This window comes from Meriones unguiculatus, chromosome X (assembly GCF_030254825.1).
Source record: "Meriones unguiculatus strain TT.TT164.6M chromosome X, Bangor_MerUng_6.1, whole genome shotgun sequence".
NCBI lineage: Eukaryota > Metazoa > Chordata > Mammalia > Rodentia > Muridae > Meriones > Meriones unguiculatus.
Window position 1 is genome coordinate 136,522,126 of NC_083369.1, and position 27,196 is coordinate 136,549,321.

At 39.5% G+C, this 27,196-nt stretch overlaps 1 protein-coding gene across 2 annotated transcripts; it reads left to right on the forward strand.

Moving 5' to 3' along the window:
• On the forward strand, positions 1-27,064 carry Zrsr2 (zinc finger CCCH-type, RNA binding motif and serine/arginine rich 2). 2 transcript variants are annotated; one of them, XM_021663393.2, is made up of 11 exons: positions 1-657; positions 960-1,039; positions 2,533-2,614; positions 4,460-4,568; positions 5,318-5,404; positions 8,854-8,892; positions 9,594-9,712; positions 15,927-16,140; positions 20,795-20,850; positions 21,609-21,718; positions 24,172-27,064. In XM_021663393.2, the coding sequence occupies exons 1-11, from the start codon at positions 617-619 to the stop codon at positions 24,684-24,686; spliced, it is 1,452 nt and encodes a 483-aa protein (XP_021519068.2). In that variant the 5' UTR covers positions 1-616; the 3' UTR covers positions 24,687-27,064. The 2 variants fall into 2 exon arrangements, with proteins under 2 accessions (XP_021519068.2, XP_060231051.1); XM_060375068.1 differs by lacking the exon at positions 1-657 and adding an exon at positions 8,362-8,450 and having other exon boundaries at positions 982-1,039.
• Positions 27,065-27,196: the final 132 nt, after the last annotated feature.

Below are 27,196 nucleotides of genomic sequence, written 5' to 3' on the forward strand. Positions count from 1 at the left end.
GCAAGGCCACACCGCCAGTGACAAGTGATCAAAGAGCAGGCAATCGAGTTCATGACAGAGACAGCCCCTGCTTCCCTCACTTGGAGATCCAGATGGAGACTGAACTGCCAATAGGTACATCTGAGAAGGGTCTAGGTTTTCTCCATGCATGGTCCTCCGTTGGTGCATCAGTCTCTGCAGGACCCGCCTGGGCTCAGGTTTTTTAGCTTTGTTGGTCTCCTTGTGGGCCTCTGGTCCCCTCTGTGTCTTATCCCCCTCCTTCCACAAAACTCCTTGCGCTCTGCCCAAAGTTTGGCTGTGAGTTGGGGGCTGGATTTAGATTGTGAGTTGAGGGGGCGGGGTGGAAGCGGGGCTAGGGCTGTAATTCCTTCAGTTCCGGAACCGCTTGATGGCGCAGAGGACAAGGGGAGGTGCTAAAGCGGCCAGAAGGCATGGAAGAAAGAGCTCCGGAGGCGGCTTCGGTGAGCAAGCCACGGTGTCTGGCTGACTAGCTGCCTGAGGAAACCCCCCCCCTTCCGTTTTGGTCCCGTCTTGGTGACTGCGTCAAGTGGACGACAAAGCTCTTCATCTGTGAGTCTGCGTCAGCTCAGACCTTGCTGTTGGAGACGGCTGCGACATGGCGGAGCTGGGATCTACTGCGTTTCCAGAGAAACTGAGGTAAAGCGCAGCTGGAGATCCCTGAGTTGGGGTGACCAGGACCAGTATTAATCTGCTCATGGCCAGAATCCCTGGCTCTCCCCGGCAGTCATGGGTTCAGGGAGGCAGGAGGGGAGCTGATAGTGGTTTGGAAGAAGTCTGGGATGGGAGGACGGAGTGACTGCCAAGAGGCCTGATTTCAGCGTGGGAAGCCCGCCTGCTGCCTCCGCTTCCTAGTGCTGCCCTTGGTGGACCGGGAGCGGAGGGTGCAAAGCCCCTGTGTGCAGCCGCCCATGCCGAGTGTGTCCTTTTTCATCTTCCAGCCATAAGAAGTACAGGGCTCTCCTGAAGAAAGAGAAACGGAAGAAACGGCGGCAGGAGCTCGCTCGATTGAGAGATGCAGGTAGTAGAGGCTTTCTCTGTTCTGGGTATGAAATTGGCTCCTTTTACTCTTGACCGCCTGCCTCCTCCTCCCCGATATGGGCCTCAAACAGGCCCAGGCTTTAATTTCCCCTAATGTAGCCCAGGAGGACTCTGAACTTCTGATCCTCCTGCCTCTCTCTAAGCAGTGTTGGGGTTTATAGGAGTGCAGCCACCATGCCAGGTAGCTTTTGATTATTTCATGCATGCTAGGCAAACACTCTCACCAACTGAGCTACATTCCCAGCCCATTCGACTGCTCCCTCTATTTTCAGTCCAAACTTGAGGTTTTGTAAAGCTTTCATCTGTGCAGCTAGCCACCGTGTCATTTGGCTTGCCCATGAAAGGACCCGATATTTATGTGTTAGATTTATAAGTTTAAATAGACGTTTATAAAATGATCAAGTAAATGACATTTATAGAATGATAAATGCAGGCAAGAGGGTTGAAATCACACAGCAGTACTAGGTTAAGATGGCTGCCAGTCATCATACCACGGAGACTGTGCTCAGGATTACTTGAGAACTAGTCCAGGAGAGACAGGATGTAACATCAGGATGAAAAGGAAAATAATGGTAAACTGTTGTTATTGATGACAAAGATCCTTTGCCTTTAAGCCTGAAGATGATCTGTTAAAATTTCTTAAGCTCACTTCATTTGTCTTCTCCCACATGTCTCTGTCACTGCTTTCTTTTAACACCTTCAAATTTAATTTGGAATAGAAGATGTAAAGCTTTATTCTATTAAAACTATTTTACCATGGTTTTCTTTTGAAAATATTACAATGTACACAAGGTTGAAAAAAATAGGATGCAAAAATATTCATGACTGCTTCATATAAATTTGCCAGATTGTTAAATATTTGTAAACACTCCTTTTCTCTCTCCCTCCCTCCTTTCTTTTCTCCCCTTTCTGTTTTTTCTGAACCCTTTGCACAGCCATGTTATGTGTATTGTTATTACACTGGTTCACCAAGTGGTGTGGTGGGGCACACCCTTGATTCCACTACTGGGGAAGCAGAGGCAGGTAGATCTCTGAGTTCAAGGCCAGTCTCGATTCCACAGAGAGCTCCAGGACAGCCAGGGCTACACAGAGAAACCCTGCCTTGAAAAAGCAAAATAAATTTTAAAAAAAGAACAGTGGCTGGTCATCCAGAGGGTGCAGGTTCCATTCCCAGCACCCATGTTGTAGCTTACAACTACTATTCTTTTTAAGACATTTTAATTTTTTGAGATGGGATCTATAGCCTTGGCTGTTCTGGGATTTACTGTATAGGCCAGGCTGTCCTCAAATTCAGAGATCCATTTGTTTCTGCCTCCTGAGTGCTGGGATCAAAGGCTTGAACTACTACCCGTTATTTTAGTTTTTTTTTTTTTTTTTTACCCTAATTGTAAAGATTAAAGATTTATATATTTTTCATGAATAATTGACCAAGGATTGTGAGACTTAATTTAATAAACATTTGTATTTCTACAGAATTGCCACAGAAAGAGGAGGAGGAAGATTCTGTTACTGAAGAAAAACAATTAGAGGAAGAAAGGCAGAGGGAGGAAGAGAGGTCAGTACTAACTGAAACACTTATTGTAATATTATCCATCTTTACCAACTAGTAAAGGCATTTTGCATAAACTCTTGTAAAAAATAGGTCTTGGAAAATAACCTTTTATAAATGAAATTTCTAGCTGACAGGCTAAAATTAAGATGTTTTTTTTGTTTTTTTTTTTTTTTTCTCTCTCTTTCTTTTTTGAGAAGTCCAGGCCGGTCTCTAACTTAAGATCTCCTGTCTTAACCTTCCAAATGCTGGAATTGCTGGCATATGCCACCATACCTATTTTTGTTGTTGTTTTTTAGTGGAAGTACATTTTTATTGCTTTTGTTAATTGGTAAATAAACATATGAATATTTACTGTTGACATAAAGACCTAATTCTAATGACACTATAGTATATGTTATATGGATGTAGCATAATTCTTTATTCATAATTTGTAGTCCTCTGTAGTTCATCAGAGTGGGGAATGTATTCCTGCTGTGATAACAGGAATGAGAAGCAGCTGCTCCAATTGCCTCTTTAGTCAGGGAATGGGTGCTCAGCTTCCTTTTTCCCTTTCCCCTTATTATTCAGCCAGGAACCCCAGTCCACAAGGTGGGTTCATTTAGGGTAAGAAAAGTCCTCTTTCCTTGGTTAATACTCCTGGAAACTTCCTCAACAGACATGCCCAGAGTTAGTGTTTCCTAGGTGATTCCAAATCTGGTCAAATTGACAATGAAGATTTTAGATGAGAAGCTTGTGCTATTGGATGTCTAGGACTTATCGATTTAAGGTAATATTACGTGTGTGTGGGGGGGTGTTGTTTGTATGTTGTTATTTTGGGCTAGGGTTTTGCTTTGTAAGCTCAAATTGGCTTAAAACTTGTAATGCTATCTCAGCTTTCCAAATGGTAGGCATCTACCACCTGGGTATTCTGTATATTTAAGAAACAAAACAAACAAACAAACAAACAAAAACCCCTGCCATCTCTCTCTGTAGCCTTTCAGTTTCTATTCCATCGAGTCAGGGGGTTCCTGTGATTTGCCTTCAAACACTGAAATTGCTGGGAGAAAGTCATGTTGTGAGTTGTGGGTATGTCTTTAAAACAAATGTTTTAGGGATACTGGAAAGAAGGCTCATTGAATCTGAACACTTATTTTGCTGTTTCAGATGATCCAGCATCTACCTGGCGACTCACAGTTGTCTGTAACTCCCATTCCATTCCTCTTTTGGCCTCTTCTGGCCATCAGGCACACACATGATACTCATGTGTATGTGTATGTGCCGGCAGGTATTCATTCCCATACAAATAAAATAAAAGTTTTTTTAAAAGAAAGATGGAAAGAAGTTATAAAATTATATTAGTAAATGTACATTCAGCCAGGTGTGGCCCATGACTTTAATCACAGCACTGTGGAGGCAAAGGCAGGTGAATCTCTGAATTTCAGGAGAGCAGGGTCTATAGAGTGAGTTTCAGGAATGCCAGGGGTACACAGAGAAACCCTGTCTCAAAAAAACAAAAGAAGAGGATATGGAGGAAGTAGTGATGTTGGTGGGAAAAGAATGTTTATATTAGGAAGGATAATGCTATGTGAATGTGAAAATTCACTTAGCTGTTGCTTTGAAATGTTTGCATGAGATGAAAATTACTGTTAGGTCTAAAGAAAAGATGTCACAGCCACAAATGCTTATGAAAGCTAGAAGTAGTAATTGTAGCTGTTCAGGAAGATAGTTGCTTCTCCAAAAGCCGTACTTACAGTTTCACTGCTTTATAGAAAATATCTACATTTTCATTTTGTATTTTGCTTCCCTGTCTTTCATATGTTCTAGGTCAGTTCCCTTTTGTTTTTACTGACTACATCATTATATTAACAGGCAAAGATTACATGAAGAATGGCTACTGAGAGAAGAGAAGGCACAAGAAGAATTCAGGGCAAAGAAGAAAAAAGAAGAGGCAGCTCGAAAGCGGAAGGAAGAACAAGAGGTAGGACATTAAATAGCCAGTTCATTGAACAAGTGCTTAACTGAAGTAAGTTTCATTAAGAGCTATTTTTCAGGAGAGATGATGGCTCAGAAATTAAGAGCCATCTTCTAAATGACTTGGATTTGATTCCCAGCACCCTCATGGTGGCTCACAACCATCAGTAACTCCAATCTAGTAGTCTGATGCCTTCTTCTGGCCTTCAAGGCACCAGACATATTTATGGTACACACACATATATGCAGGCAAAATAGCAGTGCACATCAAGTACATTAAATGTAAATAATAATAATAACAACAATAATAAAACCAGAGTTGTTTGTTATGGGGCTGGAGAGATGGCTCAGTGGTTAAGAGCATTTGCTCCGCTTCCAGAGGACCTGGGTTCTGTTCCCAGCACCCGCATATGAATCCTGAGGGATTCCACACTCTTTTTTGGCATCTGCATGTATATTTTACATATGTGTACATATATTCACAGGGACTTTTAACCACCAATAGAATTCTCTTTTAAAAAAGTTGTTTTTCTTGTTGGAGATATAGTTCAGTTACAGAGCTTTTGCCAGGCATGTTATATAAACGAAAAGAGCTACAAATGTTAAGATTAAAAAACAACAACAACAACAACAAAAACAACTCTGATATTGTCTCTTTTCCCAATGATCTATGTTTCTAAACATTTTAAATATTTACTGTGTAGGTTATATATTTTTAAGAGTGAGTAAAAAATACTTTTTCTTTTTCCTTTAAAGAGAAGATTAAAGGCAGAATGGGAAGAACAGCAGAGAAGAGAGCAAGAGGAAGAGGAGCAGAAACAACAGGAGAAGAGAGAAAGAGAGGTGACTTCTGTCATGGGAGGATAGAGCCCTGCGTATCTTCTTAGTATGCACGTGTGCATGTAAAAGGTTTGCGGAGTCAGCAGTGGGCATGTCAGGGCTTGTGTTTGATTTTATTTTTTGCTCGTGTTCTGTTCATTTGGAAGGAATCAGTTTTTGTTAGAAATACGATAGACTAGTTTCCATATGGTTCTCTTCTTTGGGTCGTGCAATGGCAGATAGCTTTGCAAGGTACCTTACCTTCTATAAATAAGATGGGTAAACATCTTCCTTAAGGGGCAGATAATATTTTAGGATGTGATGTCTGTATGGCTTTTGTGGACATCCATCTCTGCCAGTGTACCCTAAAGCAGACATAGATGGTATGTATATGAATGGATGTGTCTGTGTTCTAGCAAAAAAATTCTGTAAACCAGGCAGCTGGCCCTGCTTTATACTCTGTACCACTCTGTAGCAAGTGTTACTTTTCTGTGGTTCTGTTGTATATGTGTTGAGTTTTTCACAGAAGAATAGCATCGTAAAGTTTCCATGCTTAATTCATAAGTGATAATAGCTAATGACATCTCAGCAAGCGTTAGTTTAACAGACATTAAGGAATTAAATAGTTTTGTTATTAAATCCTGGTATCCTATCTAACTTCACTGTCAGAGCAAATGCCAGTCATTTAAGAAGTTCTAGGGAACCTTCTCTTTGAGAAACTTGTGCCCACTCTAGGACAAATGCTACTCTCCTTTTCTTACATGTCTCTCTCTCTCTGTCTCTTAATGCTTATGCTTAAATCTGTATTAAAACCTTTCCTTAATAATCCTTACCATTGCTTTAAAAAAGAAATTCTGTAATGTATATGTATATTTCCTGTACATTTTCTGGGATTATTTTTAAAGGATTGCTTTGTTTTGCTGCTGGTCCTCAATGGTGTATATATTTCAAATATAACATACACAGCTCATCTTGCCTTGACTGATTACTGAGGATATTCTTTTTTTTTTTCCTTTAGCATTGCTAAATTTGAATAGCATGACATTCCATAGTCAATAATCTTATAATGAGGAGAGATGTAACATTCTAGTCATGGAAGGTGCCAGCAGTCTCTGCAATCAGTTTTGTGTGTCAGGCGGCAGCTCCAATGCAGGTTTTTGCCCCCCCCCCCCTTTTTTTTGAGCACTGCCTTGTAGCTGAGGCGATATCCAGATGTGGGTGCGTAGGGGCACAAAAATTGTCTGGATTGTCATGCTTCTCGTTGATGAATCAATTCCTGTTTTAAAAATAGAATACTATTTAACTTTTAGGGACCAAGCAAAAGCTAAGGCTTCTAATAAAAGCTTTTGTTTTAAAGGGAGTCTGCTTAGGACGAAGTGAGTAAAATGAAATCCATCCTAAGCATATATAAAGGAATACAAGATATATGTTTCTATTATGTTCTTGGCTTCTCACTAGTGGACAGAGACAAAGCAGTGAAAAGCACACAGCTTCAGCTCTCTCTGAGTGACTTCTGGATGATAGGGGTAGAGATTAAGTCAGCAAAACAGATCAGACAATAAGATAAAGTTAAATTCCATGAAGAAATAAAGGAGCACTGTGTGATAGAATAATGGGGATCAGGATACTTATTTGGATTACCTGACCACGGAAATCTCCGAGGAAGTAATGTTTGAAATAATTAGCACCTAAGTGTAGCGATATTGGGAGGAAAGGACCTGATGGTACCTGACACTTAGAGAGCACAAGAGTATGGGAGAAAGTAGGGAGGATCAGAAGGGGCAGAGCATAATTGAAAATAGGTTCCTCTCTTATGCAATACATCCTGACCAGTTTCTCCTTTGTCTACACCTCCAAGCTAACCCCTACGTCCCCTTTCTCCCAGATCCACTCCCCCTCCATTTCTTCCTCAGAAAAGAACAGGCTCACAGCCAAACAGAACAAAATAAGGTATATTAAAACAAGGTGAAAGCCTTCATATTGAGGTTGGACAAGGCAACCCATCAGGAGGAAAAGAGTCTCAAGAGCAGGCAAAAGAGTCAGATACTGTTAGGAGTCCCACAAGAATACAGCCATAACATATAACAGAGGACATGGTGCAGATTCATGCAGACTCCATGTTTGCTGGTTCAGTCTGTGAGCCCAGGTTGTGGTGGTGCACGCTGGTAGGATTTTCTGAAGGAGGTGGAGTCAGGAGGACTTAGCTTTAAAGTCTCTTAGCTTTAAAGAGTTTGATTTTATTTACCAAACTCTAATGTGAATATTTAAACAAGGAATGACTTCATCTTGTTAGTAATGTTATTACCAACAAAGCATCCTAATTTTCTAAGAAGAACAGGAGCCAGAGAGGAAATCGGATGAATCATTACCATGTAGGTGATAATAGTGGTTTGGATGAAGGCAGACCTTCAAACAGATAAGCAACACAGTTAACAGGACTCTATCTGGCAAACTGTATGGGATGAAGAAAGAAAGGGGAATTGCAGTCATGTTTTTAGGTGTTTGGGTTTTTTTTTTGTTTGTTTGTTTTAAAACAATGGGAAAATGGCAGCACCAGGTACTGAAGCTATTTAGGTTGGGTGATGGGGTGTATGGAGAAGATCAAGAATCCTGTTTGGGGCGTGGGATATAGCTTAGTGGTAAAAGTGAAACCTTGAGTTTGATCTCCAACTCCCAAACAAAACCAAATCCAAAAGAACCTGTTTTGATCACATTAAGACTTTTTTTTTTTTTTTTCGGTTTGGTTTGGTTTTTGTTTTTATCGAGACAGAGTCTTTCTGTTTAACAGCCTTGGCTGTCCTGGAACTCTGTCTATAGACCAGGCTGTCCTCAAACTCACAGAGATCTGCCTGCCTCTGTTTCCCAAGTGCTGGGATTAAAGGCATTTGCCACCTTGCCTGGCTGTTAAAATGACTTTTAAGTTGCCGGGACCAGGCAGACTTACCAAGTAAGCAGGTAACAGTCATATGTCTGGTTTTCAGGTGTTAAGGAACCTAACTTTGTATGTGTTGAAAACAAATTAGTTGAAGACCTATGGCTATCTTGTTGGACTTCCTGTATCTTACTGAAGGTTTGAAATTTCTCCTAAATACTAACTACTACTCATCATGTCACGTTTTTGCTTCTGTTAAATGTTTGTGATATTTAACCTAACTTTAAAATAAAAAGTAGTCATTAGTATCTCAAAAGCTAGAACATGGTATATTTGTACAAATATGTTACTAAAGCTATTATGACTTAAATATTTACAATGTGTTCTATTCAAATTTTGTATTTGAATAAAAATTCTAAGCTATATATCCTTGGAAAGCTGTTTTAGAAGATATATGCTTAGAAAGGAAATCAGAATCAGAAGCCTTTTGTATATGTGTTCATGTGTGTGTTGTCATGTATGAGGTTCATAACTAGAAAAACCAGACATGACTTACCTGACATCCTGGTTTTCATTAGTCCTATGTTTGCACCACTTATAGGAAGCCGTGCAGAAGATGCTGGATCAGGCTGAAAATGAGGTATTTTTAAAACCTTTCATTAAGACTTTGAGATAGATAGAGGTAGCTTGTTGCAGTCATCCTAGCCCTGGGGAGGCTGGAGCAGGAGAATGAGCACAAGTCTGAGGCCAACCTAGGCTGCCTTTGCCTTAAAAAGATTTTGAGATCATTCGATATTTCAATAGAAATAATAGTTCAAATAATATGGTTTTTGTGGTAGGTGATTTTGATTATTTCAGAATCTTGGAATCACTTTTGTAACCCTTCAGTTCTATAACTACAGACGATAATTGATGGTGGCATTAAATCACCCCATGGGCTATGCTTGTATCAAGTCTTTAAAATGTGTGTTAGTGACATCACACACTACTGGCCCTAAATGGTTGGTTCACCACCTTGATTCAGAGTAAATTGTACTTCTTTCTGCTGGCTCCCAACATCCATGGCCCCTTTTCAGAATAGATGGATAGAAAGAAGACCTTCGTGACTGCATCTGGTAACACTAAGTGACCCCTAATCAAGGAAAATGACTGGGAGCCAAGAGAAAATACAACTCATGTTTCCAAACAATTGCCTATTAGCTTTTGATTCTGTATTGTAATTTAACTATGCATGTCTATATATGAAAATGGTTTTGTTCTGATTAAAATATTTGACTGTTTGGAGAAACAGAATTTCATGAGCTTTGACATCACCAGTAAAGTCATGGTTATTTTTAACAGTTGGAAACTGTTGGCACCTGGCAGAACCCAGAACCGCCCACGGATATAAGAGTACTGGAGAAAGATCGAGCCAATTGTCCATTCTACAGTAAAACAGGAGCTTGCAGATTTGGAGATAGGTAATGGTTTTTGCTTTGTGTCAGAATGAAATGATAGAAAGTGTCGGGGTTTTGGAAGAGGCATAGGCCTCAGTCCAAAATGTTCACCATCAGTTATTTGGTGCTCCCTTGCCCTGCTCACCAAATGGCTTAACTGAGTGGATCCTTTGCATTCCATAGCCTTAGGAAGACCTTCTTTTTTTTTTTTTTTCAAATTGAAGGTATATTTTTTCATATAATATATTCTGATCATGGTTTTCCCTCTCCAAACTCCTCCTAGACCGTCCCCACCCACCAGAATCTTTACCCTTTCTTTCTCTTTCTCATTAGAAAACAAACAGGCTTTTACAAAAACTAAAATCAAAACAAACCAGAATGGGACAAAACAAAGAAACAGAAAAAACAAACAAACAAACAAACAAACCATATACAGATACAGATGTAGAGATACACACATTCTTACACAAAACCCAAAATCAGAAACCATACTATATAAGCAAAAGACCTGTAAGGTTAAAAAAAAAATGCCTAAAGTATTGTGAGACAGAAAAACAAGAACAACAATAACTGCAAAAAAACAAACAAACAAACAAACAAACAAAAAAACCCAAACAGCCTCCCAAAATACCATTGAGTTTGTTTTGTGTTGGCCATCTACTGCTGGGCATGAGTCTGCCCTTTAGTGTGGTCTGTATTCCCAGTGAGACTTTTTTTTTTAAGTCATAAAAAATATTTTATTGGTAATCGTACATAAGTGAGTGGGGCTGTAAATACTTTTTATTTCAAGATACTGATAAATGCATAAATTGAAGGCTGTATCTGGAAATAGAGTACTATGATCTTCATACCAATTATTATATTTAGTAAAGGCCAATTGAACTGACTTAGGATTAACTTCCCAGCTCTGCCTAATAGTTACCATGCTTATATTAACTAGATTCACGTCTATGACCCTGGATAGGTTTGGAACAAGGAAACAGTGATAAAACTATCATTAAAGCTAAAGTTAAAGCTTTTCCAAGTACAGCAAGTTCTTTTCTGCTCCTGCCAGAGCTTCTATTTCTTTAACTTTAATGTCTTAGACCCAGTGAGACTTAAGGAAAACCATTTGCTTCTTGGTTTGTTCCATACTCACACCCCAAGTCCCAGGAGGACAACTTGGATGGGGGAAATTACATGGTGGAAGTGATTAGAATAGCTAGAAGTATCTTTCCCAGGGCAAATCTGTGCTCTAAGTAATCTTTTCTAATTTGGCATGGGTATAGGGACCTTTATGAAAGACAGTATTGTAGCAATGAGAGGAATAGGCTCTTAATTCATTGTTGTTAGTCAGTATTTCAGACTTAGGAATAGAACCCTTAGGTTTTTGTGGCCAGTAGGAAAATGTACTTAAACTCTCGACATCTTAATTCCTTCATCTGTAAAAATTAACATGAAACATAATCCCACATTTTTGAGGAGACTTCAAGATTGAGAACATGGAGAACACATTGGGCTGGTTGCATGGCTCATGAATTTTCATCACTTTTATTCTCCATTTATATTGTTACTGTTGCTATTTTTTGATATATCTTTCTTCCCTCTCATCTTTTTTTTTTTTTAAAGATACATGGAAACAGTGTTGCTGTTTTCAGTCATTTAGCAAATAATTGAAACCTACTGTATGCCAGGTATTGATGATGTTTTACAGTACGACTGTGTATAAGTCAAAATAAGCAAATACTTCCTAACAGTAAGTGAATCTGTCTGAGGCAGTCTCATTACTATTTACCCATTCTGTAGACAAGAAGGTATCATCTGAATTTTTGTTTTTCTCTTTCTTTTTTCTTTATGTTTGAGACCATACTGTGTAGCGGGCTTGGAACTCATAGAGATTCATCTCCCTTTGCCTCCTGAATGCCGAGAGTAAAAGTGTGTGCCACCACACCCAGTAGTCATTTGCTTTCTTGAGACAGTCTCATGGAGCCCAGGCTGGCTATGAACTCAATGTATCCCAGGCTAGCTTTGTACTACTGATCCTCCTGCCAGCCCCTCACAGCTGCTGAGATTACAGTTGTGTGCCACCATGCCCAGCTTAGTTTTTATTTTTTTCAAGAATAGTTTTAGGTTGAAAAGATGACCTGGCAGTTAAGAGCAAGTGCTCCTTTCCTGAGGACCTGTTCCCAGCCTCCATATCAGGCAGCTTCAGGAGAACTGACACTGTTCTCTTACTTCTGCAGGCACCTGTCCTGATGCATACCTGACCGCACACATACACAAGTACATGTAATTAAGAATGAAATCTTTTTAAAAGTTGAAAGAGAATAGTAGTTCTCAACCCTGGGTTCATAATAGACTCGTATAAAAAGGAAAAGGCTGAACAAAATCATGACTCACTTCACATTGAGCAAATCAGAACTGTAGCAACTAGGGCCATTCCAATTTGAGGTGCTTTCAGCTACCTCTGATGTGCCCTGGTATTGATGTATAATACGTAACACCTTATGGATTTGATGGCTGAAATTGTAGGATGACCAGAATATCTGTGAAAGGACTCAGAATCTGATAAAGTAATAGAAAGGCTTCTTACAAGGAACTGGGGAACTGAAGGAAGGAGACTACTTTTCCTTTGGTATGTTTAGTGTTGAATGATTATTAATATTTAATATTGATTCATATTTTAGTCCAGTAGTGGTTACTCCTGAACCAGCTATATACCCAAATAACCACACAGAGAGACTAGGATTTATTTAATTAGCCTAGGACACAATGTTGTACAATAGTTATTCTACCCTAAACCTCCAAAGTAGTATAGTTTCCTCCCATTTAGATTTCCACATTATATTTGCTTTTTAATCATATCCTAGATCCAGTTCATTTCTCCTGATGTTTCCCAGGTCTTTCCTCAGGGATCCAACCTCTACTTCTTTTCCTTTCTCCTCCCCTAACCAAACCAGGATGTCCCACCTTATTCCCTATTGCTCAGCATTGACTAGTTGGCTTTTATTGGCATTACAGAGAACAAATGGTAGCATGCTTACAGAAACTTGAGACAGGTGATGCTTAGAATATACATCACAATGCAGTGTCCAGACTGAAAACAGATAGTGGAGTAGAGAAATGAACAAGGGTAAACTGTACACAGTCCACAAGAACATTATGCCAACACTTTAGAAACATTTTTTCTGAAGAAAATTTAATCTCAAGAAGAAATGGTAAAACATTTGCTTAAGAGCCAGTGAGATGGCTCAACGGGTAAAGGTGCTGACTGCAAATCTTGGTGACCTGAATTCCATCCCTGGATCTACACGGTGAAAATGAGGTAACCTACTCATACTAGTGGTCCTCTGACTTTCACACTTACGTTGTGACATGGGAGATCCATACACAGATAACCTTCCAGAGCTAAATGAGCCACAATTTTAGTTCACAATTGCATGGGTAATTGAACCAAACCACCTTTAAGGTTTTCTAGCTGCTCCTATTTATGATTTGTCTCTAAAACTTCCTTGAAATTTAATACCTGAGGAAGCTAGATTCAGGATTCTCTTGTTGGGTATTGAGAGAAGGCTAGGAATATAAAACAGTTTTATGAATTTTGGAAAGCTTCTTGTGGAAAAGGGAGTGGCCTGTCAGGTCTCAGAATCCATTGGTCAACTGTAGTCAAATTTCTTACCATTGTCATAGGCATATGAGACTTTATAATAATCACAAGCATTAAAGTGTAACAACTTGGCTATTTGCATTGTTCAAGTAATGAGCTGTGGATAACATTGCATGGACTTAGTGGTTTTGAAACTCAAAGCTGTCTTTTCGGAAAAAATATACTCTTCTGTTTCCTTTTTGTGAAGAGGCCAGCTCACTTACTCCAAATAACACAGCTGGGTCATCTATGTTAAGGCTGGTCGGATGCCAGAGAAACACTTCCATTGCTCGTTTATGCTGTTTTTTTCTCTCTCTTCTCTAAGAGAAACACTTCAGTTGTGTGCTTGTGCTCCTTCTAGCTGTGTGTGTCTCTCTCTACTTTAGGTCTTAGTCTACAATCCAGGCTGAACTGGAACTTGTCATCTTCCTGTCTCTCTCTCCTGAGTAGCCAGTATTATAGACATGTAAATACCATGCCAGACAGAAAAACACTTCCTTAACCTAAGCATTTCTTTGGATGCTTGCTTTTGTTTGTTAAACTTTATGGGTATATATATATATAATTTTTTCACAATTTCACACATGTCTATAATGTATTTTGATCATATTCACCTCCATTACACTCTTATCCTTCTCCCACTCTCTCTGGATCCCTTCTTCCCAATACATCCTCCTGTTTTAACATATTTTCTTTTTTAAATAGCTGAGTTTAATTACTGTTGCTTGTATGGGTATGAGGTTATTTACTGGATCATTGGCAACTTACCAGTGGTAACATCCCTGAAGTCCCCCATCTCTAGCAGCTGTTGGCTGCCAAGGGCAAGGCCTTTAGTACCTTCCCCCTATCCATGTTGATGGGCTTGATTGTATGCACGTCTTATGGTCTTATGTCTTAGTTACTGTTTGATTGTTGTGAAGAGACATGACCAAGGCAACTCTTATAAAAGAAAGCATCTAATTGAAATTCTTGCAGTTTCAGAGGGTTTACTTCATTATCATCATGGTGGGTTGCAGACAGACCTGCTGCTGGAGCAGTAGCTGAGAGCTTTACATCCTGATCCAGAGGCCAAAGGGAAGGGGAGGGGCTGATGTGAGCTTCTGAAACTTCAAAGCTTATCCCCAGTGACATACCTCCTGCAGCAAGGCCACACCTCGTAATCCTTCCCTAAACAGTCTACCAACCAGGGACTAGACATACAAATATATTAGCTTATGGGGTCCATTCTCATTCAAACTACCACATCTTGCAAAGGTAACCATAGATGCTTTGAGTTCATGAATGGAATGGTCATCTTGTGTCTAGAAAACAGGGTTTCACAACATTCGTTTCCAACCCCCAGCTCTCACATTTTTCCGTTCCATCTGTGATGTTTCCTGGGCTTTGGAGTAGTTTAGAGCTGACCATTCAATAGGCACTTATTCCCAATACTTTGGCCAGTTATTCACCACTGTCCATTACAAAAAGAAGTTTCTCTGGCTAAGATTGAGAGCAACAGTAATTGGGTGCTAGGCTACAGAGACACCTTAATTACAACTGTGTTTTACAACAGGTTTTCACCGTAGTCCTGAGTGGCCTAGACATCACTATGTAGACCAGGAAGGCCATTGTCCAGGCCAGGCCCATTTACCCCTCTTTCCTCTGTAGTGCTCCTCACTTTTTAGATTTTCCTCCTGAGTTTCTCTTTCCCTTAAAAAGCTTGTCTTACTGATTTTTAATTAGAACCCTAACCAGGGAAATTTTATTTAGGAGTTTGAACTGTATCATCCTTCCCACCACTGCACTTCAGGAGAAAGGAGTAAATAAAAAAGTGAACTCATATATATATATGATTTTCCTAAAAACATTTAGTCTGGAATAGCATAGTCAGCTTAACCTTGGTCCACTTTAAACTGTGAGAAGAAATTGTTTTTCACAGTTATTATGTACCTTCAGTGAATAAGAAGTTATATTTATTATACCATATAATGACCACATGATTAACCCAAAGTTCTAGGGTCTGCCTCTTCTCAGTCACATGACTTGGGAAGATGTACTTTTTTAGATTTTTAGAGTTCAGCTGCCTTTGTGTTTTGGATTCTTCTTCTTATTGTGTGTATGTGGGAGAAGGAAGGGGGTAGTCAGGAGATCCAGGGATCAGATCTGGATCAACAGGCTTCTGCAACAAGTGCTTTTACCCTCTGGGCCATCTCACTGGTTCAGATTACTGTAAATCCTTTGAAGTTTGTATAGAAGTGAAGTTATATAGCTATTTCTCACCTTTCTGAGTCTCACATGCAGCATCTTAGTCTTGTCATTTTATTCTGTCACATGATTGGGCCTTCCTTTTCCTGATGGTTCAACATGGAGAAATCTTTCTGAATGTGTTCAAAGGCTACTGAATGGCATATGACCTTAGAAACCATTCCAAATCCTATATTTCAATGAGAAACCAGTTTTAGGACAATTTTCTTGTATGCTGTAACTGGACATCTAAGCAGTGTTCAGTATCATACAGTTAAGTCTAAACAACTGTGTTACTTGAGTCTTGATCTCATAGGAGTTTACGGTAAGCTTGTAATGTATTATTTTTTAGTTATCGGACAAATGACTTTGCTTTTGTTTGTTCTGCAGGTGTTCACGTAAACACAACTTCCCCACATCCAGTCCCACCCTCCTGATTAAGAGCATGTTTACAACATTTGGAATGGAGCAGTGCAGGAGGGATGACTATGACCCTGACTCAAGTCTGGAGTACAGTGAAGAGGAGACCTACCAGCAGTTCCTAGACTTCTATCATGATGTCCTGCCCGAGTTCAAGAACGTGGGGAAAGTGATTCAGTTTAAGGTGCGCACAGGCTGGGAAGGGGCCTGACACACATCCTGAAATAGAGCATACAGGGGCAGAGCTAGGGCTTAGGCTGTTCACCTGGGTAGAGTCATGTGCATATGCCTGGCCTGAGACTGAGCATGCTAGCACTTGGTAAACAGCACTTGATTCTCTTCCTTTTCACTCCCCACTCTGGGCACTGCCATGTAGCTGCCACAGGAAATCATAAGTAGGTGTTAGCATGTTTTCTGAATGCTGGAGCCTGAGTTGGAAAGTACTCTTATTCAGTGCCTTTGTGCGACAGCTCTTTCCAGGAGTTTATCGGCAGGCCTGTTTTATCTAGCTATCTCAGCCTTCACTTAGCTGCTGTCTCTTTCAGTGCTTCACCCACAACCATGCCACTCAATTTCAATCACTGAGTAAGGTGAAAAGTGGCCCTTCATTCCAAGGACTCACTGAGTAGCTGCTAACATATAAGTATGTATCTGTGATTTGATCATATCTGAACCTGAATGACTTTGTTATATTAGGACAAGGGAAATATCCCTTATTTTGGAGAAAAGTAGGAATAAAGCTGTAGGGTTGTTTTATCTATCTATCTATCTATCTATCTATCTATCTATCTATCTATTATTATTATTATTTGTTTTTGCTGTCAGAAGTGAAAGTATACAGTTAGAATAATCAAGCACCATGAATATTCAAGAAATATGAGATTACAATCTGCTTTCCAGATTTAAAGTACATTCTTTAGTGGTGGGACTTGATGGTGCAGGCCTTGGTAGTGCAGGTGTGATCCCAGCACTCTGGGAGGCAGAGGCAGGTGGATCTCTGCGAGTTTGAGGCCTACAAAGGTCTACAAAGTGAGTCCAGGACAGCCAAGGCCACACAGAGAAACCCTGTATCAGAAACAACAGCAACAACAAAAGTAAAAGATAAAACACATTCTTTAAAATTTGTTTCCCAAAGAAGGGGAAATAGAACAAAGTATTGTAAAGAGATAGAGGAGAATCTAGAAAGGGGATTAAATGGGGAGGGATGTAAGCTCTTTCTAAAATTTTAAAATTTAAAGCTGGGTGGTGGTGGTGGTGTACACCTTTAATGGCAGCACTCAGGAGACAGAGGCAGGCGGATCTCAATGCTAGCTTGTCCTACAGAGTGAATTCTAGGACAGCCAGGGTAACACAGAGATACCCTGCCTCATAAGACAATAAACAGATAAATAAACCCTGCATAAAAAAACCAATAAATAAATAGACAAATTTTTAATTAAAAAAAGAAGTAAAAATTTGGTTTCCTCTTGGGCTGGCAAGATGAGTTGGTGATTAAAGACACTTGCCACTAAGCCCGACAACTTGAATTCAGTTTCCAGGACCCGCATGGCGGAAGGAAAGAACTAACTCTTGCAAACTGTCCTCAGACCTGCATATGCACACTGTGATGTGAGCATGACATGCACACACAAACAAATAAGTGTAAAACGAATTAAAAAGTTTTCAAACTTTTTATTTCTGTGACATGTGCCTTTCCCTTGTCACTACTCAGAGCAAAGGATAAGCACTGAAGTGTCAGCATATAGTCATGTCTGCATTGTTCCACTTGGAAGCAAGCACCAGCCAAGGAGGCGGTCTGGTTTGCCTCTCTGATGTCCCTTTACCTCTCTGTGCCTCTTCCTAATCTCAAGTGATACTGGCTTATATCAGTGTTTTCCCTCATAGGGCCCGTGGATCCTGCCGCTTCTTTGAAGTGGCAATAGTGAAACTGTTTTCAGAACTTCAGATTGGCAGCTTAGTCGTAGGGTGCTTTCCTAGCATGCAAAAGTTCCTGGGTTCTATCCCCAGCACAGTGGGATAGGGATGAGGCTGTCAGGGAGGTTCGTGGAAGTTGCATTATTACCTGTAGCAGGTTGCTTCCATTCACCACAACATTTTTTTTTCTAGAAAGCAAATAGGATGATAAGGCTCATGCTAATCACATTGGCAGTTATTAAATGAAAAGCTCTTTTAATTTTTTTAATATTAGTTACAGTTTATTAACTCTGTATCCCGCTCCCTCCTCTCCTCCCAATCCTACCCTCCCTCCCTCATCTCCACCGTGCCCCTTTTCAAGTCCACTGATAGGGAAGGACCTCCTCCCATTTCTTCTGACCCTGGTTTATCAGGTATCTTCAGGACTGGCTGCAAAGTCTTCCTCTGTGGCCTAGCAGGGCTGCTCTTCCCTCAGGGGATGGGGAAGGTCAAAGAGCCTGCAGAGTTCATGTCTAAAACAGTCCTTGTTCCCCTTACTAGAAGAACCGACTTGGATGCTGAGGTACCATGGGCTACACCCAAGCAGGGATTCTAGGTTATATCTGTACATGGTCCTTGGTTAGAGAAACAGCCTCAGAAAAGACCCCTCTGCCCAGATATAATTGGTCCTTGTGGAGCTCCTGTCCCCTCTAGGTCATACTAACTCTCTCTTCTTTCATATGATTCCCTGCACTCTGCCGAAGGTCTCAGTATCTGTTTTGATACACTGCTAGGTAGAGTCTTTCAGAGGCCTTCTGTGGTAGGCTCCTGTCCTGTTACTTGTTTTCTCCTACATCCAATGTCCATCCCATTTCTCTTTCTAACTGAGGATTGATCATCTTACCCCGGGTCCTCTTTCTTGTTTATCTTCTTTAGGTGTATAGATTTTAGTATGTTTATCCTATCTTATGATTGAAAAGCTCTTTAGTAAATTTGTGGTACAGAAACTGTCAGAACATCAAATTCATTATGGAAAATCAGTAGTTCTTTGGAAACCGTAGGACTAAATTGTTATTGTCACTACGTGGTTCTGAGGATTGAACCTAGGGCCTTGTACATGCTGGGCAAAAGTGCTACAGTATTTTGTATTTTAAGGCAGCTCCGGCTGGCCTAGATCTTGTCCTCCTGCCTCAGCCTCCCTATTACCAGGATTTTAGACATGTGCCACCAATTCTGACTGTATTATATAATTTTAAAAGTCCCTAGGCATGGTTGACATGGATTCCCAAGGCCCTTTAGTCTTCTTTCTAAAGATGGTATTACAGATTGAGTAAGATCCTATCTGCCTTTGGTTGTTCTAATAATAACACCCTGAGGCAAAACTGAATAGCTTCATTTTGAAGATAAAAGCTCAACACTAGTAGGAATATTTAAAGATCTTTTTACATGTCATTTTATACAAATCAAATTTGTCATTTTTGAAGGCAATGATCGATTGTTTAACCCTATTTATACTAGGAAAACACATATGAAAATGAGATATTATTCACACCTACATGGAATAAATTCTACTGTTTTGTTTTGTATTTTTCAAGACACGGTTTCTCTTTGTAGCCCTGGCTGTCCTGGACTCGATTTGTATACCAGGTTGGCCTGAAACTCACAGAGACTCACCTGCCTCTACCTAGGATTAAAGGCGTGCACTACCACATCTGCCTAAATTCTACTACTATCAAGATTGAGTAGGAAAAATACATTCATAAAGCTACTTCTGAGAGTAGTTCGTGCACTGCCTAGTAAAGTGGAATCCTATAAATGAGCATGCTTCTTCTGTTTATGCACACTAGAGAGAGCCTCACACCTATAAAGATGGCTTTGTGAATGGGAGATTGGAAGGATTGTGGATAGTCCTGGGCAGATACAGAAATGTGATGGTTTATAGATATGTTTAGGATAGAGTAGTTGAGTCGTCAAGCTTGTATTCAAGTCTTGAAAAAGAATAAAGAATACCATCTACATAAAAATTTTAGAGCCAGGCATGTTGGCGCTCTCCTTTGATCCCCAGTACTTAGGAGGTAGACGCAGGTGGATCTGTGAGTTCGAGGCCAGCCTGGTCTGCATCGTAAGTTTCAGGACAGCCAGGATTATCTAGAGACACTATCTCAGAAAAAAAGTATAAGAATTTTAAAAGTACAAAGCAATACTAGTAGGTGTGCTCAGACTTTTGACATTGTGACATATGTCATTTACAGAGTTAATGCCTGAGAACTACAATCAAGTTTAAGAAAACAAAAAACAAAACAAAAACACCACCACCACCACCACCACAAAAAAAAAAAATTAGGAACAACTCAATATTTTAATTAAGTTTGTGATTTTTTTTTATGTTTGGCCATATTCATAACTATCAACTCATGGCCCACAGGAGGCTATATGCTGGCTATATATCCAGATACACCAGAATCAGTATACATATTTTTGCTTTCAAGGGAAGAAGACTGTCTGTATATATAATTGTTTTATATCCCATTTTGGTTAGTATATACTTATGAGTATGATGTATTTTCTGCCACATAATTTATGTATGACTATATGTATACATGTGTCTATTAAAGTATATATATATACATATATATTCAAAACAGATACACACACACACAACAAGTGCTCTTAACTGCTGAGCCATCTCTCCAACCCCTGAATTCTATTTTTATGTATCTATGAAACATTTTATACATAACAGGTTTAAAAAACAGCGAAGATCGATAGAGATCAGGCAGTTGAGGTCTGCAAATGTTGTTAGGTGCTTAGATATGCTTTGAATTGATAGGAAAATGTGCTGGCCTATCTTAGATGCTTTGAGGGAGTATTTGTCTGGACAAAATGCATTTGGTGGTTTGCTTCTTTTGAAAACTTTTTTTGTGACAGCATTATTTGTTCCTTAGGTCAGCTGTAACTTGGAACCTCATCTGAGGGGCAATGTTTATGTTCAGTACCAGTCGTAAGTATTGTGAACATGCACTTGTCTGCATGTCTCATTGTAGTTATGCTATTGTTTCTTCGATGCCACTAAATATGTAGCTTTCCTATGCATGATACTTTTCAAAATAATCAATATGAAGAGCTCACCAACAGGAAGGATTTGGAAAAAAAAAAACAAAACTTTTATTTCATTCTTTGTATACTTACAGGGTTTTGATTCTTTTATAATATGGTTATATATATGTTATAAATGTAAAATATATATTGAATAATCTTCATAACTAAAATACAAAGTGAAAAGGGCTAATTAGAATAGAGAGTAGAAAATACCAATCTAAGTTTCAAGGAGTTAAAGCTCCAAATGAGTATGCATTTGACCAGCTAGTATTGCAGCCCTATATTATCCCTGTATGTACTGACATTTAAGAAGTGCCATGGCTAATGACTTCAATTAGCTATTGTACTAAGAATAGCAGTCCTAGCTGAGAAAGCATGGGTTCTAACAAGGGGAAACACTTTTGCATATTTAATTTTCAAATCTTGCAGATTAAGAAGCTTTAACTCTAGCCAATTTCCATACAACAAAACCTTTCAGAGAGTTGATAGGTCTCTGAGTGAACTAGGCTGTGGGCACCTGAATGCTCCGAGGACTACCTAGGCAATCCAAAATTGAGCTTGGTAGTCCTCCAGGAAATGGACAAGAGGGCTAAATCAGAATAGGTTTGCTGTACTTATGAGAGTTACTATAAAGCATACCCTTTGATTTTTGCTTCCAAGGGAAGAAGACTGTCAAGCAGCTTTTTCTCTTTTTAATGGACGATGGTATGCAGGACGACAGCTTCAATGTGAATTCTGCCCAGTGACCCGGTGGAAAATGGCAATTTGTGGTAAAAGCCAATGTAGTGGCACCCTTTCCCCATTTCTGCACTATACAAAGGGATCTTCGTAGGAAGAAGAAAACTATTTTAAAGAGATGAAGCACAGTTTTGTCTCATATTACAGAATGGTTATGTAAAGGACACCACAGTTTAGATCTATAACAGGCCTGTGAGTTACTATATGGATGAAATGACTGATGTCACAACCTATTGGTGACAGTATTGTGACTTGATTTTCAGTCTTAAGATCCTCATTCCTGGGTTCTGTGTGACAATACTGTGTCTCAACTAAAGAGACCCACATTATCCACGTTGCAGTTTCAAAGGTGTTTTCTAGTCATTGGCTTTTCTCCTTGAGCTGTTTGTCTTGATCCCTAAGGAATCTTCCATCATCACCACCACATCATTACCCGTGGCTAACATTTCCCACATTATTTGAAGTCACACTCTTGTGCATTCGAGATCATTAGTAGGTGCGGATGAGTTAAGCTGTACGTTGTATGCTCAGTTACACTGACTCATCTGAGGGCAGCAGACAAACCAGGAAATGATTCAGCACTGCAGAGAGTAACCAGCCACTTTGAAGGTCTCATCATTTTCTGATTTCTACAAGTGTGCTTAGTCAAGCCAGTATGAAGTTCCCCAGGTGAAGAGGCACAAAGCTCTTATACCCCAGGGGTATGCTTCTGCCTTCTTATGTTTCTCTACTCTTCCTTCTCAGGTGCTTAAAACTTTCGTAAAAATATATATAATTCATCGAACAAGTCTAAATCTTTAGCAGCCTTCTCTTAATGGATGTTGTCATTTAAAAAACATATATGATGGGTGGGCATGGATGGTGCCACCTTTGGTTCCAAAACTTGTTGGGGAAGGCCAAGAGAGGGGGATTTTGAGCTTGGACTATATAATGAGACCTTTTCTTGAAATCAATCAATCGATTGATTAATTAATTTAAAAATTCTAAAAAAGATGGGGCTAGAGAGAAGGGAATCTCACACTTTATTCTGACCTACATGGGCACCAGGCATGTACGTGGTATAAATACAGAAATGCAGGCAAAACACTCATACATAAAATAACTAAACCTTAAGAATTTTTTTTATAATTTCCAAAATGAAGTTTTATTTGTCAAATCTCACCTCCTAATATACATATTTTTTTATTTATTACAAGTTACTCTCTTTGTATTCCAGCTGTAGCCCTTCCTCATACCCTCCCATGCCCCTCCCCCAGTCCACTGATAGGGGAGGTCCTCCTCCCCTTCCATCTGAGCCTAGCCTATCAGGTTTCATCTGGATTTGGTTGTGTTGTCTTCCTCTGTGGCCTGGGAAGGCTGCTCTTCCCTCAGGGGGAAGTGATCAAAGAGCCAGTCACTGAGTTCATGTCAGAGGCAGTCTCTATTCCCATTACTAGGGAACCCACTTGTACACTGAGCTGCCATGGGCTAAATCTGAGCAGGGGTTCTAGGTTATATCCATACATGGTCCTTGGTTGGAGTATCAGTCTTAGAAAAGACTCCTTTGCCCAGATTTTTTTGTTCTGTTGCTCTCCTTGTGGCGTTCCAAAGCCAGGTAGCGGTAGTGCGTGCCTGTAATCCCAGCACTTGGGAGGCAGGGGACAGGTGGATCTCGTGAGTTTGAGAGATCAGCTTGGTCTATAGTTTCAGGATAGCCAGGGTTATACGGACATACCCTGTCTCAAAAAGCCCAAAACAAACATATAAGCAGGGAATTCTAAAATGAGAAAAGGAGAACCACCATTACATACTAAGTTTTAGGTTTGGGCAGATGAACAAGATGGCAGTGTATTCTCTTTATAAGGCAGTTAGTTTTGCTAGTTCCTAGAGATGCAGTGTAATACCTAGTAATAGTTTTGAGTATAACTTTGAAATCTCCAAACCAGTTTTATTTCATTAAAAATGAAATATAAACGGCTTTAATACATTTCTCAGTTACTAATAACGATTTTGTGTTATTATTGACTTATGATTTATCTTTGAGAGATATCTTTGTAGGCAGTTGAGCATTTTTATTTGTTGCATCTTCTTATTAAACTATAGAAGTTCTTGATAGATTCTCTATATCCGTACCTGATCACAGAGGTCATCTGCAAATTCTCTCAGAATTTTACTTTCGGTACAAAAGTTTCCTTTCTTTTTTTTTTTTTTACTTTGTGTGTGTGTGTGTGTGTGTGTGTGTGTGTGTGTGTGTTTTAGAGACAGGACCTCATGTATCCCAGGCTGGCCTTAAACTCACTATGTAACCCAAGCTGGACATGAGTGTGCCACTGTGTCTGGGTATTGTGTTATTTTCATTATGTAAAGAATATTGCAGGGTCCCCCAGCTATGTTAGATCTTCTGAACAGCTTAAGCTTTTAGCAAAATTTGTCTTCTGATTTCAGAAGAAGAATGAATTACAGTAATGCACATTGATAATCGCTACCTCTTCACTTGTCCTCACAGGCTTATTTGAAGTACAGCAGTGTCCAAGAGGAAAACACTGCAACTTTCTTCACGTGTTCAGAAACCCCAACAATGAATTTAGGGAAGCTAATAGAGACATTTACCTGTCTCCAGATTGGACCAGCTCCTCCTTTGGTAAGAATTTAGAGAGGAGAGAAAGGACCAGCCACTATGATGACTATTATGGCAGGTCAAGAAGAAGAAGGAGTCTGACTCCAGACTACAAGAGAAATGGTGACTCTGACCGTAAGAGCAGTAGTAATCACAGGGGGAGGAAGTCTCACAGACACATGAGGAAGAGTCGTGAGAGGCGCAGTTCACCCAGTAGAGGAAGAAGAAGGGATCATAGCCCAGGTCCCTGGAGCCAGAGCCGGAGGAGCCGCCGTAGCCGCAGCCGCAGCCGCAGCCGCAGCCGAAGCCCTAGTCAGAGCCGGAGCTCATCAAGGTCCAGGAGTCGTGGCAGAAGGAAGTCAGGTAGTACAGACAAAACCACCCAAAGCCCCAAATCCAAATAAACCTGGTTGTTTTTAAACATGTCTGTTCTTTTTATGGCAGCTACTTATCTGTATAGTTCGACAAGGCTAGCCAACACTGTCATGTAAATCATGCTTTTACTTTTTGATAAATTGTGTTTGTGTGTATATATATATAATATATAATATTTTATATGAAATTATATATTATATATATATGAAATTCTTTGTAATCCTAACCTTGAGAGCATCCGTTAACACCGGAGTAATGCTTTAGTATTTTTTTCGTTTATCTTCTCCCTTTCTCTGTTTGTGTAAGCATACCATGTACCACATAACAAGTGTCCACATAAGTGTGGTGGTCAGAGGACAACTTTCAGGGGTCACTTACACAGTGGAATTCAGGGATTAAACTGACGTCATGAAGCTTCTACACCAGGGACCTTTATTCATTAGAGACCATGGAGGCCAGAAGAGGATGTAGACTGGAGTTATAGATGGTTGTGAGCTGTAATGTGGGTGGTAGGAATTGAAGCCACATTCTCTAGAAGATTAAGTAGCCAGTACTCTTAACTGCTAAGCCATTTCTCCAGCCTAACACACTTCATTTTTTAACTCAAAGATCGCATGTGGCTTTAATGTTTTTCATTTAGTTGTCTTATTTCATCAATCTCAATTCTTTTTAAGTCCCATAATTCTCATCTTTACTCACCACAAAGAGAGTATATATACCAATTTATTTGACAACATCCCTATTTTTAGATTTTTAAAGATGACTCTCTTAGATTTCCGTAAGGAAACTTTATCAAAAAAGGCAATCCAAAATTCCTTCCAGGAAGACTACAAAAAAAAAAAAAAAAAAAAAAAAAATCACTCTAACCTCAAGCTCTCACAGCACAAAATTATTTTGATCTTTGCTAGTTTGGCAGGTTTTAGGTATTTAAGTGCTTATTTTTATTGTCACTCTTTCTCTACTTAATGGCCACATTCTTATTTTTCCTTGTAAAATAGTCTATTTAATTTTTTCTGTATGTAAATACAGGTTGATTTTTCTTGCTCTAAAACTTATTTCCTGTTTCAAAGTGTGGAAGAAACTATTTCCATATTCCTCTTTCCCCATATTTACAGTTCCTCCTTCACCTGGAGGCTGTCAGGGTGTGTATCCTGAATAGTGTGTTGTGAAAGTTCTTTATAGAGATAAAGCATTTTGCCATTTCCCAGAAAGTTAGAGTTGTCACTATTGAATCCATCCACTATTAATAATCACAAAAGAGTGGTCAGCTAATGTGCATTATCCCTTGCTTTTCCAAGGTGCTTTGTTCTTGTACATAGTCTTCCACTGTCATGCTTTGGACCTCAAAATTCAGTGTCACGTAGCACTTAGCAATTTGCCACTTGAGAAGTCATTAAAGATGCATACAAGTCGTGTGCAGTAGCTTATGACAGTAATCCCTGCACTTGGGAGGCTGATGGCAGTGAGGGAGACCCTGCCTTGTTTAAAAAAATAAATAACAGGCACAAAGTATTGAAAAAGTTTAACAAAATGCCACTTGTTTCAATTCTAAATGTCTGCTTCATATTTAAAATGATAACATCTAGATTTATTTGGTTTATTAATAAATGTATGGCTTTAAGTAAATTTAGTATTTTAAAAATACTATTCAAACTGCAGCCAAGATTATATAAAGATGTGTGTGATGCTGGAGCTTCAAACATGGTAGGCAGGGGTGCTACTACTGAGGCTCATTCCTAGTCTTAAAGCTGAATATTCTTAGATCATGATGGCAAAGGAAAGAAAATCCATCTTCTTGAGCTCAAGACACTTGAACAAGTGAAGACTTTCCTCTCAAATGTTGATGGGCCAATACAGAGTGCAAGGGAAGTCTAGAAAACCTGATTGCATCACTATCCTGATAGTGACTTTGAACTATTTTATTTACTACTGTGTGTGTCTATGATAAACCTCATTACTACTTATGCCTCAAACTCTGCATTACTGACAGAAGCCCACAGGCTTTGTTAGTGAACAGCTGCATTCACAATGGCCCTTTAAACCTACAGATGTCTCTTTCAATCTAACTTGATGAGAATCCTTTCCTTATTCTTAAATATCTCAGGCTTAGAATGAAACAACTCCTGTTTGCAGCAGCAGAAGGTCCCATAACCATACTAGTACTGTAACTGGAAGGTTTGATTTGTTGCTTACATTAAGCAGCACCGTCAGCAAATATTAGTTTGTTTCTGTTGCATGTGCTAGCACTTTGTCATATGTATGAGGTGAGGATTTGTCATTTGGATATCATTTGATTATCTGGAATAATCTGAGTTGCTAAATCAGAAAGTGTATAAAAGTCAACTGCATCAAATGTTTTAAAACAGCATTTATTAATTAAAAATAAATGTGTTCTAAGTTCTTGATAGCATAGACTCCGTGTGATTTTTTTTTTTTAATGAGCTTGAAGGATATGAACATTCCTTGATTCTTCTGCCGTTGTTGTGTGTGCTTATAAGCACCATCACATTCCAGTGCAGGGGTCAGGTGTGGACGGAGA